Raw genomic sequence first — 15,121 nt, 5'->3', positions numbered from 1 at the left:
ATCTAAACTTTTTCTCTGTCATCCGCTGGCCTTTCGAGAGTTGTCTGTAGCTTCTGCAAAACTCCCCCCAAATTCCCACTTAATTTCTTATGCCCACTTGCAATATATCAAAACCACAATGAGGAAAATTGCAAGGAGGAAGGGATACCTGTATTTTAAAGGGATCAGGAAATAGGTTCAGGGCTGGTGTTGATCATTGGTGATTAGAAATTGTCCTAGATATGTTGAAAGGCATGAGAACTATGAGTTAGCACTCAGGATAAGAGCATTTTGTTTAAGAGAAATCTTGTGGAGAGAAATTGTGGTGACTTAGAGAGTAGAAAGTAAATTGAGGGATGGTCCAGGGAATGTATAAGGGAAACAGTGGCTGAGAGTTGATTAGTCATGGTACAAATGCACATCTGGTGATTATTGGCTATGAACTGAGCACCAGTTTCAAAGGAACTGTAGGCAGGGGATAAAGTCTTTCTTTGTATCACCTCTATGTAGCAATATCTACCAGCAGGACATATGTACAGCAGTGATGAAGCTCTAAGGTAGCATTTGGACAGGACACCCTTCATCTAAACTGTTTTCTGAACTTCTTTTAGTCCTTTAATCTAAATTATCTGTTTCTGAGATTTTCCTGGTTTATTTGGAAAAGAGTGTGTTGTTCAGGGTAACACAAGATGACCCTAGAGCATGAGGCATGTCAGTGACAGTTTTGTGATCCCATTACAACTGCAAAAAAATCAAGGACTTGTTAATATTGGTGTAGTGACCTTGTTGAAAAGAGAATAGTTAACTGGCTGCAGTTATTGAGTAACTTGTTGTGTCTTCCTATTACTTTCTTTTGAAATCTTGGATCAATAAAAATAAAAATGAAAAAAATTTGATTTTGTGTCTGTATTCAAGCTTGCAAGGTAGATTCAGACTCATGCTTTCTGACTTGATCTTGGAAAAAGGCAACGGTGGGAATGAAGTTCAGAGAGATACTGGAGGTTCATTAGTAGCTTCACTGTACAGCTGGCAAGAAAAGACCAGCAGATCACTGGGAAAGATATCTTCAGTGTTCTGCCCATTTTTTCCAGGGGTTCACATCTATACTTCTGTCCCCAATATTATGCCTCTGAATGTACTTGTGTTTTTTTCTCTCTCTTCACTCTCTCTCTGTCTCTCTTTCTCCATCTCTCTCTTCCACCCCCTTCTTTTTCACTAACTTTAATCTATTGATCTCCAATATGTAGCTTTGTCAGCTCTGTGATATGTGAGAATTACTGCTAGAAACTGTCAAACCTAATGCTCTAATGGGTAGTTGTTATGGCTACTTGACTGAGCTAATTCCCATGTTGATTAAAAATGATTTATTTGCATAATGACTTGAAAACTGCATAATTGAGCTAATTTTTTAATTAACATTTCCCCAATAAGCTAACATTTCCCCAATAAAATCAATGCACATTTTCATTTTCGTTCTACTTCTTCATGAATTAACACTTCTCCTTTCAAAGAAGAAGCTGTCAGTGGGGAATGTTTGGTACAATCTACTAAGATGCACTACTGCCAAAATTTTCAAAAAGTTCACAAAACTATTGACATATATATAAAAGGAACACATTGCCCAGAAGAAAAAGCACTGTTTTGGAAGAGAATATTAGAAGTTTCACTAACACAGTAGCCTGCACTTAGTAGATACTTGACATATACATACAAAACTGAACAGATGATAGAGGAGCAACATGAAAAAATTCAAATTATTCTTTTAGAGTAAGGTAATATGCTTCTCACTCATTTACTCTAATAATTTCCTCCTACTCTTCTAATTCACCAACTCTGTTCCAGTCTTATTTTATTCCCTTCCTACTCAGTCTTGGCCATTTCAATAATACCCTTTTCTCCACATTTGAACACTATCCTCCCTTGACCTTTCACTTTTCTGCCTGATTCACCAGCAACCCTGAGTAGCTCCTTCCATTTGTCTCTTCTGTTCTTATTTCCGTGAAATTCAAATGGTCCTACAGAATGTCCTGAAGCCCTGCCAATTGGGTCCACTACCAATTTATGCTTTAAATCCTGTCAAAATATTGTCAATCTGAGTGCCTGCATAGGACTTGAGGATCCCTCCCTTTTTTATGGAGAATTAAATACAGACCAAAGATGAAGGAAAAATGATTAGGGACAGCTGGTAGTACAGTGGATAGAGCGCTGGGCCTGGAGTCAGGAAGACCTAAGTACAAATACAGCCTCAAATTCTAACTAGCTGTGTAATCCTGGGGAAGTCTACGCTGTTTGCTTCAATTTTCTCATCTGTAAAAGGAGGATAATAATAGGGCCTGCATCCCAGAGGTGTTGTGAGGATCAAATGAAATAATAATTGTAAAGCACTTACAGCAAAGTGCCTGGCACATAGTAGGTGCTGTAAAAATACTTACTCCCTTGCTCCCCAATAAAACTAGCTAAATTCACTTTTGGCTTTTAGAATTGGTGAATGAAGAAAGCAAGACTACAAGAAATTACTGGCTACATTCGAATGTTTCCAAAATAGTTCAGAAACTTCCACCTCTCTTCAGGACCTACCTTTGTAATTAGGCTCTGATGTTCTTCAGACTGACTAAAATTTGTGCCCATTTCAAATACACTTATAGTTCCATCCTCACAGAGTTTCATCCAGTGCTGATATTCCTCACGACGTGGAAGTCGATCCCAAAAGGTCTTAAAGACTTCCCAGACAGCTTCCTGACACACTAGAAAATGGACAAAGCAAATATTAGGACAAGCTGAAGAGTTACAAGAGATCATAAAAGTTACAGCCAGATTGCCTTGTTCTCACCTTGAGAGAGAATTCTCTAGAGTGCATTAATGATCAATACAATTGCCAATCTATGACCTCTGCTTTTCAGATTACCTTTATGTACTCAGTACTTATATAAACTTTTATATTTACATCTTGTTCCTCCCCTCCCCTTAGGATGAGATCACCTTGAAAAAGGGGACTGGGGGGAGGAATATTCCGTTTTGTTGGGGTTTTTTATTAATAAATTTATTTACAAGTATCTCAGAGACTTCCTGGTTAAGATGGCGGCAGAGTAAAAAGCAGCTGCTTAACCTCTCCTAACCGAAACATATAAGACTCCTCAAGAAGACATAAAAACAAATCCAGAGGAACAAAGGGACCCCACAACAGGGCGCAGCATTGGAGGTACATGGAATTGGGGCATTTCCATGCTATAAAGGGGTGAAACAGCTCTCACTAAAACGCGATCTGAGCAACCTCCTCCCCAATCCCACACCACCTACAGTACCAAAGCCAGCACACAAGAGTTAGAGCAAGTTTGGAGCATGCATTAAGTCCTTGGCAGCTACCTGGGGTCACCAGGGCCTGCTCCTGAGAGCAGCAAGACTTAAGACCCCAAGAGGCTAAAGAACACACTGATGTTGAGCACAGACCCTGAGCGCAGGCACGAGCGTGGGCGCAGACACAAGCGCAGACATGGATCCTGAGCGCAGGCGAGGTCTTGGATCCTGAGCACAGGCGCAGACCTTGAGTGGGGACCCAGTGCAGAGGGGGTGCACAACTGTGGAAGCGGTGCACTGAGACTGTTAAAGGAGCCTCGGGCAGAGGAACAAGCAAGGGGACGACCAGGAGGCTTGACCCTGAGAACAACTAGACCTGAGACCTCAGGAGCCTAAAGAGCGCAGACAGACCCTGAGTGTGAGGATAAACCTGAGAGGGCGCAGGGCTAACAATGGCAAGCCAGAGACAAGAACCCCAAAAGAGAAAGATCATCAAGAAGAAATCTGTAACACTTGACAACTTTTACACAGATAAAATCCAGAACAGAGCAAATAGCAGAGGAGAACAAACAAGTAATCATATCCAAACCTTCCCAAAATTATGAAAAATGGCCACAAGCTATTGAAGAGTTCAAATCTGAGATGATGAGAAAGATGGAAGAGATTTGGCGAGAAAAGTGGGAAATAGCTCAAAAGGAAATTAACAGGTTAGAAGACAGAAACTCCCAATTGGAGAAAGATGCCCCAAAATCAAATGAAATAGTAAGCAAAATGGAAACCAAAATCTGGCAAGAAAATAACAGTTTAAAAGGCAGAATTTCACAAATAGAATTGGGCAATTAGAAAAAGATTCCCCCAAATCAAAAGAATTAATAAGCAAATTGGGGGTCCTCCAGTTAAGATGGTGGCAGAGTAAGGAGCAGCTGCTTGATCTCTCCTAACCGAAGCATACAGAACTCCTCAAGGGGACATAAAAACAAATCCAGACGAATGAAGGGACCCCACAACAGGGCTCAGCATTGAAGATACATGGAATTGGGGCATTTCCAAGCTATAAAGGGGTGAAACAGCTCTCACTAAAACGCGAGAGGAAGAAGCCCCTCCCCCATGCCCCCACACCATGTACAATGCCAAGGCCAGCAAACAAGAGTTAAAGCAGGTTTGGGGCACCCATTAAGTCATTGGCAGCTACAGGGCTTGTTCCTGAGAGCAGGAAGACTTAGGCCCCCAAGAGGCTAAAGAACGCACACATACTTTGAGAGCTGACACTGAGCACTTGCGTGGGTGAAGGCATTGCCCTAGGCATGGACAAGGATCTCAAGCGCAGGCTTGGACCTCGAGTGGGAACCCTGTGCAGACGGGAGCAAGGCTGTGGAAGCAGCGCCCTGAGACTGCTAAAGGAGCCTTGGGCAGAGGGGAAGACCAGGAATGACCAGGAGACTCAACACCAAGAACAACGAGACCTGAGACCTTGGGAGCCTAGAGAGCACAGACAGACCCTGAGTGTGAGGACAAAGCGCAGAACACACAGGTCTAACAATGGCAAGCCAAAATCGGGAACCCCAGAAGAGAAAGATTATCAAGAAGAACTCTGTAATACTCGACAACTTTTACACAGATAAAATCCAGACAACAGAGGAGAACAAACAAGTAATCATATCCAAACCTTCCCAAAATAATGAAAACTGGTCACAAGCTATTGAAGAGTTCCAATCTGAGATGATGAGAAAGATGGAAGAGATCTGGCAAGAAAATAACAGTTTGAAAGGCAGAATTTTGCAAATGGAAAGTGAGGCTCAGAAATCAAATGAACTGATAAGCAAATTGAACACCAGAAATGACCAGATTGAAAAGGAAAACCAAAAGATCATAGCCGAAAACCAAAAGATTATAGCCGAAAAGGCTAGAATTGAGCAATTAGAAGCTAATGATCTCTCAAGACAGAAAGAACAAATAAAACAAAGTCAAAAGACTGATAAAATAGAAGGAAACATGAAATATCTCAATGAGAAAGTGACAGACCAAGAAATCCAGTCTAGAAGAGACCATTTGAGAATCATTGGTCTTCCCAAAAAAGCAGAAATTAATAGGAACTTGGACTCAATACTAAAAGAAATTATTCAGCAAAATTGCCCTGAAGTTCTACAAAAAGAGGGCAATATAGACATTGAAAGGATCCACAGATCACCCTCAACACTAGACCCAGAAAAGACAACACCCAGGAATATAATAGCCAAATTCAAGAGCTTCCAAATAAAAGAAAAAATCTTACAAGAAGCCAGAAAGAGACAATTCAAATATCAAGGGGCACCAATCAGGATCACACAGGATCTGGCAGCCTCCACGCTAAAAGACCACAAGGCTTGGAATATGATATTCAGAAAGGCAAGAGAACTCAGCCTTCAACCATGGATCAACTACCCATCAAAACTGACTATATACTTCCAGGGGAAAGTATGGGCATTCAACAAAAGAAGCAAATTGGAGACCAAAATCAAACACCTAGAAAACAGGATAGACCAAATCAAAAAGGGAAATCAAAAGAATATAGCAGAAAACCAGTCTCTAAAGACAAGAATTGGGCAAGTAGAAGCCAATGATCTCTCAAGACAACAAGAACAAATAAAGCAAAGTCAAAAGACTGATAAAATAGAAGGAAACATGAAATATCTCAATGAGAAAATGAAAGACCAAGAAAACAGGTCTAGAAGAGATAATGTGAGAATCATTGGTCTTCCTGAAAAAGCAGAAATTAATAGAAATTTGGACTCCATACTAAAGGAAATTATTCAGCAAAATTGCCCCAAAGTTCTACAAAAAGAGGGCAATATAGACATTGAAAGGATACATAGATCACCCTCTACACTAAACCCTGAAAAGACAACCCCCAGGAATACAATAGCCAAATTCAAGAGCTTCAAAGTAAAAGAAAAAATTTTAAAAGAAGTCAGAAAGAGACAATTCAGATATCAAGGAGCACCAGTCAGGATCACACAGGATCTGGCAGCCTTCACGCTAAAAGACCACAAGGCTTGGCATATGATATTCAGAAAGGCAAGAGAACTGGGTCTCCAACCAAGGATTACCTACCCATCAAAACTGATTATATACTTCCAGGGGAAAGTTTGGGCATTCAAAAAGATATAAGATTTCCAAGTATTTGCACAGAAAAGACCAGGATGAAATGGAAAGGTCGATATCCAACCACAAAAATCAAGAGAAACATGAAAAGGTAAATAAGAAACAGAGGGGAAAGAAAGAAAACTCGTATTTTTTAAATTCACCTCTTTAAGGGCTTCAATATGATCTAATTATTTGTATTCCTATGTGGAGAAATGTTATGTATAACTCTCTGTAAGGAACTCTATTTACTATTATAGTAATTAGAAGAATTATTCATAGGGAGAAGTTGGAATACTAAATGGTCTAATATGATATGGGGGTGGGAAAGAGCAGGGTGAATAGTAGAGGACACCAAGAGAAACTTGAAGGAATAAGAAAAAGAGGATATCCTATTACACACAAAGAGGGCATGGGAAGGGGAAGGGATGAATACTATTATAAGAAGGAGAGGAAGAGAGCATTAAGGGGTAATATTTAAACCTTACTCTCAGTGTAATTAACCCTGAGAGGGAAGAGTAGCTTTATCCACTGGGATATAAAACTCTATCTAACCCTACTGAGAAAGTCAGAAGGGATAGACCAAGGGGAGCAGGGTAATGGGGAGGTCAAAAAAGGGAGGGGAGAAGAGGGGGGAGGGAATTCATTAGGCCTTAAAAATAAAAAGAGGGGAATAATAAGGGAGGGGACAAGGATTACTGGCGTAAAGCAAACCACTGGTTTAAAAGAAAATAGCGTAAGAAGAAGGGGTAGAACTAGGAGAGGATACCAAAATGTTAGGGAATACACAACTGATAATTATAACTCTGAATGTGAATGGATGAACTCGCCCATAAAAAAGGAAGCAAATAGCAGAGTGGATTAGAAACCAAAATCCTACCATATGTTGTCTACAAGAAACACATATGAGGCGGGTGGACATACACAAGTTTAAGGTAAAGGGCTTGAGCAAAATCTTTTGGGCTTCGAATGAGAAAAAGAAGGCAGTAGTGGCAATTATGACAAATTTCTGACAAAGCCAAAGTAAAAATAAATATGATTAAAAAAGACAGGGAAGGTCATTACATCCTGATTAAAGGCGGTATAGACAATGAGGAAATAACATTGCTCAATATGTATGCACCAAATGGCATAGCAACCAGATTCGTAAAGGAGAAACTGGCAGAGATCAAGAAGGAAATAGATAGTAAAACCATACTAGTGGGAGATCTAAATATTCCTCTTTCAGATCTAGATAAATCAAACCAAAAAATAAATAAGAAAGAGGTAAGAGAGATGAATGAAGTCCTAGAAAAATTAGATCTAATTGATATGTGGAGGAAAATAAATAGGGACAAAAAGGAATACACTTTCTTTTCAGCTGCACATGGCACATTCACAAAGATTGACCATGTTATAGGGCATAGAATCATTGCAAACAAATGCAAAAGAGCAGAAATAATAAATGTAACCTTCTCAGATTATAATGCAATAAAAATAATAATTAGGAAGGGCACCTGGACAGGAAAATCAAAAACTAATTGGAAATTAAATAATATGATTCTCCAAAACCAATTTGTCAAAGAAGGAATCATAGAAATAATCAATAATTTCATTGAAGAAAATGACAATGATGAGACATCCTACCAAACTCTGTGGGATGCGGCCAAGGCAGTACTCAGGGGGAAATTTATATCCTTGAGTGCATATATTAACAAATTAGGGAGGGCAGAGATTAATGAATTGGGCATGCAACTCAAAAAATTAGAAAGCGCGCAAATTAAAAATCCCCAGATGGAAACTAAATTAGAAATACTAAAAATCAAGGGAAAAATTAATAAAATCGAAAGTAAAAGAACTATTGAATTAATAAATAAGACTAGAAGCTGGTATTTTGAGAAAACAGATAAAATAGACAAAGTACTGGTTAATCTAATTAAAAAAAAAGGAAAGAAGAAAACCAAATTGACAGTATCAAAGATGAAAAGAGAAACCTCACCTCTAATGAAGGTGAAATTAAGGCAATCATTAAAAACTATTTTGCCCAATTATGTGGCAATAAATATAGCAATCTAGGAGATATGGTTGAATATTTACAAAAATACAAATTGCCTAGATTAACAGCAGAAGAAATAGAATGCCTAAATAATCCCATATCAGAAAAAGAAATTGAACAAGCCATCGAAGAATCTGATTCTTTATTTTGCTCACTTTCTAATTTTTTTAATTTGCTCGCTTTCTAATTTTTTAAGTTGCATACCCAATTCATTAATCTCTGCCTCCCTAATTTGTTAATATATACACTCAAGGATATAAATTTCCCCCTGAGTATTGCTTTGGCTGCGTCTCACAGAAAAAATTGCCAGGGCCTGATGGATTTACAAGTGAATTCTATCAGACATTCAAAGAGCAACTAATCCCAATACTATACAAATTATTTGATATGATAAGCAAAGAAGGAGTCCTACCAAATTCCTTTTATGACACAAATATGGTACTGATTCCAAAGCCAGGTAGATCAAAAACAGAAAAAGAAAACTACAGACTAATCTTTCTAATGAACATAGATGCAAAAATCTTAAATAGAATACTAGCAAAGAGACTCCAGCAAGTAATTAAGAAGATCATCCACCATGATCAGGTGGGATTTATACCAGGAATGCAAGGATGGTTCAACATTAGGAAAACCATCCACATAATTGACCATATCAACAATCTAACAAACAAAAATCACATGATTATCTCAATAGATGCTGAAAAAGCCTTTGACAAAATACAGCACCCATTCCTACTAAAAATCCTGGAAAGTATAGGAATAAAAGGACCTTTCCTAACAATAAGAAACAGTATATACCTAAAACCATCAACAAGCATCATATGCAATGGGGATAAATTAGAAGCCTTCCCAATAAGATCAGGAGTGAAACAAGGATGCCCATTATCACCTCTATTATTTAACATTGTACTAGAAACACTAGCAGTAGCAATTAGAGAGGAAAAAGAAATTGAAGGTATCAAAATAGGCAATGAGGAGACTAAGCTATCATTGTTTGCAGATAGTATGATGGTCTACTTTAAAAATCCTAGAGAATCAACTAAGAAGCTTGTAGAAATAATCAACAACTTTAGCAAAGTTGAAGGATACAAAATAAATGCACATAAATCATCAGCTTTTCTATATATTTCCAACAAATCACAGCAGCAAGAAGTAGAAAGAGAAACACCATTTAAAATCACTCTAGACAATATAAAATACTTAGGAATCTATCTACCAAAACAAACACAGGAATTATACAAAAAACAACTACAAAACACATTCCAAACAATTAAAACTAGATCTAAACAATTGGAAAAACATTGATTGCTCATGGGTAGGATGAGCTAACATAATAAAAATGACCATTCTACCCAAATTAATTTACCTATTTAGTACCATACCTATCAAACTACCAAAAAACTTCTTTACTGAATTAGGAAAAATGGTAACAAAGTTCATCTGGAATAACAAAAGATCAAGAATATCAAGGGAAATAATAAAAAAAAAATGTGAAGGAAGGGGGCCTAGCAGTACCAGATATTAAACTGTACTATAAAGCAGTGGTCATCAAAACAATATGGTACTGGCTAAGAGGCAGAAGGGAGGATCAGTGGAATAGACTTGGGGTAAGTGACATCAGCAAGACAGTGTATGATAAACCCAAAGAGCCCAACTTTTGGGACATGAATCCACTATTTGACAAAAACTGCTGGGAAATTTGGAAAACAATATGGGAGAGATTATGTTTAGATCAACATCTCACACCCTACACCAAGATAAATTCAGAATGGGTGAATGACTTGAATATAAAGAGGGAAACTGTAGATAAGTTAAGTGAACATAGAATAGTTTACTTGTCGGATCTCTGGGAAAGGAAAGATTTTAAAACCAAGCAAGAGTTAGAGAAAATTACAAAATGTAAAATAAATGATTTTGATTATATCAAACTAAAAAGCTTTTGTACAAACAAAAATAATGTAGCCAAAATCAGAAGGGAAACAACAAATTGGGAAAAAATCTTTATAACAAAAGACTCTGACAGGGGTCTAATTACTCAAATATACAAGGAGTTAAACCAATTGTATAAAAAAATCAAGCCATTCCCCAATTGATAAATGGGCAAGGGACATGAATAGGCAGTTTTCAGATAAAGAAATCAAAAGTATCAATAAGCACATGAGAAAGTGTTCTAAATCTCTAATAATTAGAGAAATGCAAATCAAAACAACTCGGAGGTATCACCACACACCTAACAGATTGGCTAAAATGAAAGAAGGGGAGAGTAATGAATGCTGGAGGGGATGTGGCAAAACTGGGACATTAATGCATTGCTGCTGGAGTTGTGAACTGATCCAACCATTCTGGCTGGCAATTAAGAACTATGGGCTCAAAGGGCTATAAAAGGGCTATAAAAGAATGCCTGCCATTTGATCCAGCCATACCATTGTTGGATTTGTACCCCAAAGAGATCATAGATAAACCGACTTGTATGAAAATATTTATAGCCACACTTTTTGTGGTGGCAAAAAAACTGGAAAACGAGGGTATGTCCTTTAATTGGGGAATGACTGAACAAATTGTGGTATATGCTGGTGATGGAATACTATTGTGCTCAAAGGAATAATAAACTGGAGGGATTCCATGTGAACTGGAAAGATGTCCAAGAATTGATGCAGTGTGAAAGGAGCAGAGCCAGAAGAACATTGTACACAGAGATGGATACACTGTGGTAAAATAGAATATAATAGACTTCTGTGCTAGCAGCAATACAATGACCCAGGACAATTCTGAGGGACTTATGGAAAAGAACACTACCCACACTCAGAGGAAGAACTACAGGAGTGGAAACAGAAGAAAAATAACTGCTTGAACACATGAGTTGGGTTGAGGCGGACATGATTGGGGAGGTAGACTCGAAACTACCACAGCAATGCAACTATCAACAATTTGGAAATAGGTCTTCATCAATGACACATGTTAAAACCAGTGGAAATACGCATGAGCCATGGTGAGGAGGGGGAGGGGGAGGTCGGGGGATGAAGAGGAAAGTAAGAGCATGAATTATGTAACCATGTTAACTTTTCTAAAAAATAAATATTAATAAATGTTTAAAAAATAATTTGGAACATTTTTTACTTATAGATAGCTTTGATTTCTTCATCTGAAAACTACCTGTTCATATCCTTTGACCATTATCAGTTGGAGAATGACATAATTTTATAAATTTGACTTTGTTCTCTATATATTTGAGATTTTTATTGGAGACAATTTCTGTAGAAATTTTTCCCCAGCTATTTGCTTCCATCTATTCTTGGTTGCATTTGTTTTGTTTTTACAAAATCTTTTTAATTTAATATAATCAAAATTATCCATTTTATATCCTATAATGCTCTCTTCTCTCTTCATTGGTCATAAATTCCTCCCCATCTTCATAGATCTGACAGGTAAACTTTTCCATGTTCCCCTAATTATCACCCATTATGTCTAGACCATGTACCCATGTTGACCTTATCTTGTTATCTGATGTGAGATGTTAGTTTATCTACAGTCTCTACCATTCCATTTTCTAATTTTCCCAACAGTTTTTGTCAAAGAGTGAGTTCTTATGCCAAAAGTTTGGATATTTTGATTGATCAAACACAAAATTACTGTGATCATTTACTCCTAATTGTTGTATACCTTCTTCTGATCTCTTCTTCTCATCCCCCAATCTATTTCATAGCCAGTACCATTTTTTTTTTGATGATCATTGCTTTGTAATTCAGTTTGAGATCTGGTAATGCAAGGCCTCCTTCCTTAATACGTTTTTTTCATTGTCCCCTACTTCACCTTTTGTAAATGATATATTTGTGTTGATAGAGCAATCTTCATGAAGTTTTACTCTCTCGGGATGATTTCTTCTTACAAAGATAATACATCTATTAAAAAGCCTATCTTTCGGGAATGGTAAGACTAATGACAGTAATAAAATAGTTCTGGACACTAATGGGGGAAGGGAAAGCTTCCTAGACATTTGCTGAAGTAAGAAAAGCTGAGATTTAATCCAGATTTAATCTTGTTATTGCAGCTTAGACTAGGTATCATGTCCTGTAACCAGAAGTCCAGTGTCATGTAAGATCTATTTGAGGACATCAATGTGGCTAAATTTCTCTTTCATAACTTTATCGTAACCTATTATTGGCTGCAGTGAGATCCACACTCTTACCAACCAGGGCACCATCAGGGTTAACTAGTAATAGACTACATTAACTAATCTTTGATGGAGACTAAAGTCCAAACCCCAAAGAAAATAAGTAACAAAAGTCAAGCAGTGATCACTGGGTCTATTAAGCATATATAAATAAAACTTCTTGAGTATTTAGTCATTTTACAAGCTCCAATATTAACATGCCTCTAGAGTAGAAGGACATAGTTTCCGAAGAACTATCAATAATTAACAAGAATTCTGCCTGATAACTATTCAATCCTATCTATGAAAGAAAAATAATAATAAAGCAGACTGTTACTAGCTCTGGGACCATGGAATCACTTAACCTCCACTTCAGTTTTCTCAAATGCAAAATGGGAATTATAATAGCACCTACCTCCCAGGACTGTTATGAGGATCAACTGAGATAATTGTAAAGTAATACTTAGCACAGTGTCTGGTCCACAGGAAGTGCTATATAATAGCTAGTTATTCTAGTGATTATTAATAATTTTTCATGGTGATCATTGATACTACTACTACATTGTTGTTGTTGAATTGTTTGGTTATATCTAACTCTCTGTGACCCCATGGACAATAATAACCAACCAATACTGTTTGTGGGGTTTTCTTGGCAAATGATACTAAAGTGGTTTGCCATTTACTTCTCCAATGGATTAAAGCAAACAGAAATAAAGTGACTTGCTCAGGGTCACACCGCTAATGTCCAAGGCTGGATTTTAACTCAAGTCATTCTTATTCCAGATCCAGTACTCTATCCATTGAGCCACATTGCTGTTTCCATAACTACATTAATATACTTAATATTCATAAATATTGATAATGACTGTTATTAATAATTATTATAAATAAAAATAAAGCAGCCCTTTACTAGCTCTGTATCCCTGAACAGGTCACTTAACACAGAAGACAGTTTTCTCAGATATAAAATAGGGATAATAATAGTACCCCTCTCAGGGTGATTTTGTGAGGATCAAATAAGATATTCTATTTGTGAAGCACTTAGCACAGTGCTGCGCAACTTAGTGGGAGCTTAATAAATGTTTGTTTCCTTCCTTCCTTAAAAACTATCTGACATAATCAGATGCCTAGAAAAAGAAGTTGTTTCCTTGGAAACACAATGACTCTGTATTATGATTAATATCTCTCTTGTTCAGTTCAAAACTACACATTTCTCTCTTCTGTCAACATGCTGGAGGCCCTAGAGCTCAGTAGTGAGTAGGTGAGCAGGTTGCCTTGGCTGCTGACATCTTGCCAGGTTCCAAACATCTGCTAGTTTCTGGGATAAATTAATATTCATTTTACTCAGTTTCTAAAATATTTCCATCGAAAATATCAGAAATCTATAAACTCTATTATAAAGGCAATAGAGCATGGCTACAGAACTCATATCCTAAAGCACAGGAACAATGGTTAGAAGTGGTAAAAGGTTAATTTATCCTAAAGGTAAGGGAAAATTCCCTATAAGCAGAGTTGTTCAAAAGTGGAATGGGTTTCCCTAACTTCCCCATGTGGCTTCCCCTCTTTGGGTACCTTCAAGAAGAGGCAAGGTAATCAACATTTATTCAGTATCTACTGTGTGCCATGTGCTTATTAAGCACTTTTCAAATGTTATCTCATTTAATCCTTGCAACCACTATGTGATGTGAAAGGTGCTATCATTCTCATTTTAAGATTAAGAAAATTGAGACATTTAAAGGGTGTGACTTGCTCAGGGTCACACAGTAAAGCATTATCTGAGGCTAAATTGTTGGATTTAGGTCTTCCTGACTCCAGCTCCATTTTTGTTGTAGATGCCACTATATTAGAGTGGGATTCTTTTGTTATACAAGTTAGCCAAGCTGACTACTAAAATTAAAACTTTTTAATTCTTCAAATTCTGTGACTCTGTCTAATTTTAAAAAAACATGATTTGTTTAATATAAAAATATATTACACTTGCAATATCTTGGTGATTAAAAAAAAGTCAAAAATAAAGTTTAATAGAGACCTAGAGACCCTGGCTTCATTCTGTACTTTCTATGACACCACCAAGCTTTATTCACAATACAACCAAATCCCATCTTTTAATAATGGGCCCTTTACTGACAAACAACTGTAGCTTATAAGCCTATCCTATAATATGTTCATTTGCCTACAGAATTATCAGAAATTCATGTAAATATTCATGAGTGGAAGAACTAGGCATGACCAAAAGATCATCTGATTCACTGTATAGATTTTGAGAGACTGTGCTTTCTACACGTGCCCATAGAACACAAAATACAGCTGGTCTGGATTGGTGACTTGGTCTTTAGAATAGCATTACTAAGCGGGACATAACAGAGAGACTTTGAGACTTTGATCTCATCATTGCTTCTTAAACTACCTGTCCCTCCCTCTCTCCTTCCTATCTTTCGTCTTCTTCCCTTCCCTTTCCTTTCCTTTCCTCTTTCCTTTCCTTTCCTTTCCCTTCTTTCCTTTCCTTTCCTTCCTTTCTTTCCTTCCTTTCCTTTCCTTTCCCT

At 37.3% G+C, this 15,121-nt stretch overlaps 1 protein-coding gene across 1 annotated transcript in view; it reads right to left on the bottom strand.

The window, feature by feature from the left end:
• The window catches only part of IMPG2 (interphotoreceptor matrix proteoglycan 2), a 90,443-nt gene that overhangs the window by 67,855 nt on the left and 7,467 nt on the right, over positions 1-15,121 (bottom strand). Inside the window, exon 3 of the mRNA XM_044666806.1 lies at positions 2,557-2,723. Coding sequence (XP_044522741.1) covers positions 2,557-2,723 — 167 coding nt within the window. The remainder of the gene's footprint in view (positions 1-2,556; positions 2,724-15,121) is intronic.

The sequence above is a fragment of the Gracilinanus agilis genome, chromosome 3, assembly GCF_016433145.1.
Source record: "Gracilinanus agilis isolate LMUSP501 chromosome 3, AgileGrace, whole genome shotgun sequence".
Classification (NCBI taxonomy): domain Eukaryota; kingdom Metazoa; phylum Chordata; class Mammalia; order Didelphimorphia; family Didelphidae; genus Gracilinanus; species Gracilinanus agilis.
Note: the sequence above shows the minus strand (reverse complement) of the source record. Positions and strands in the feature narration are given on the sequence as shown.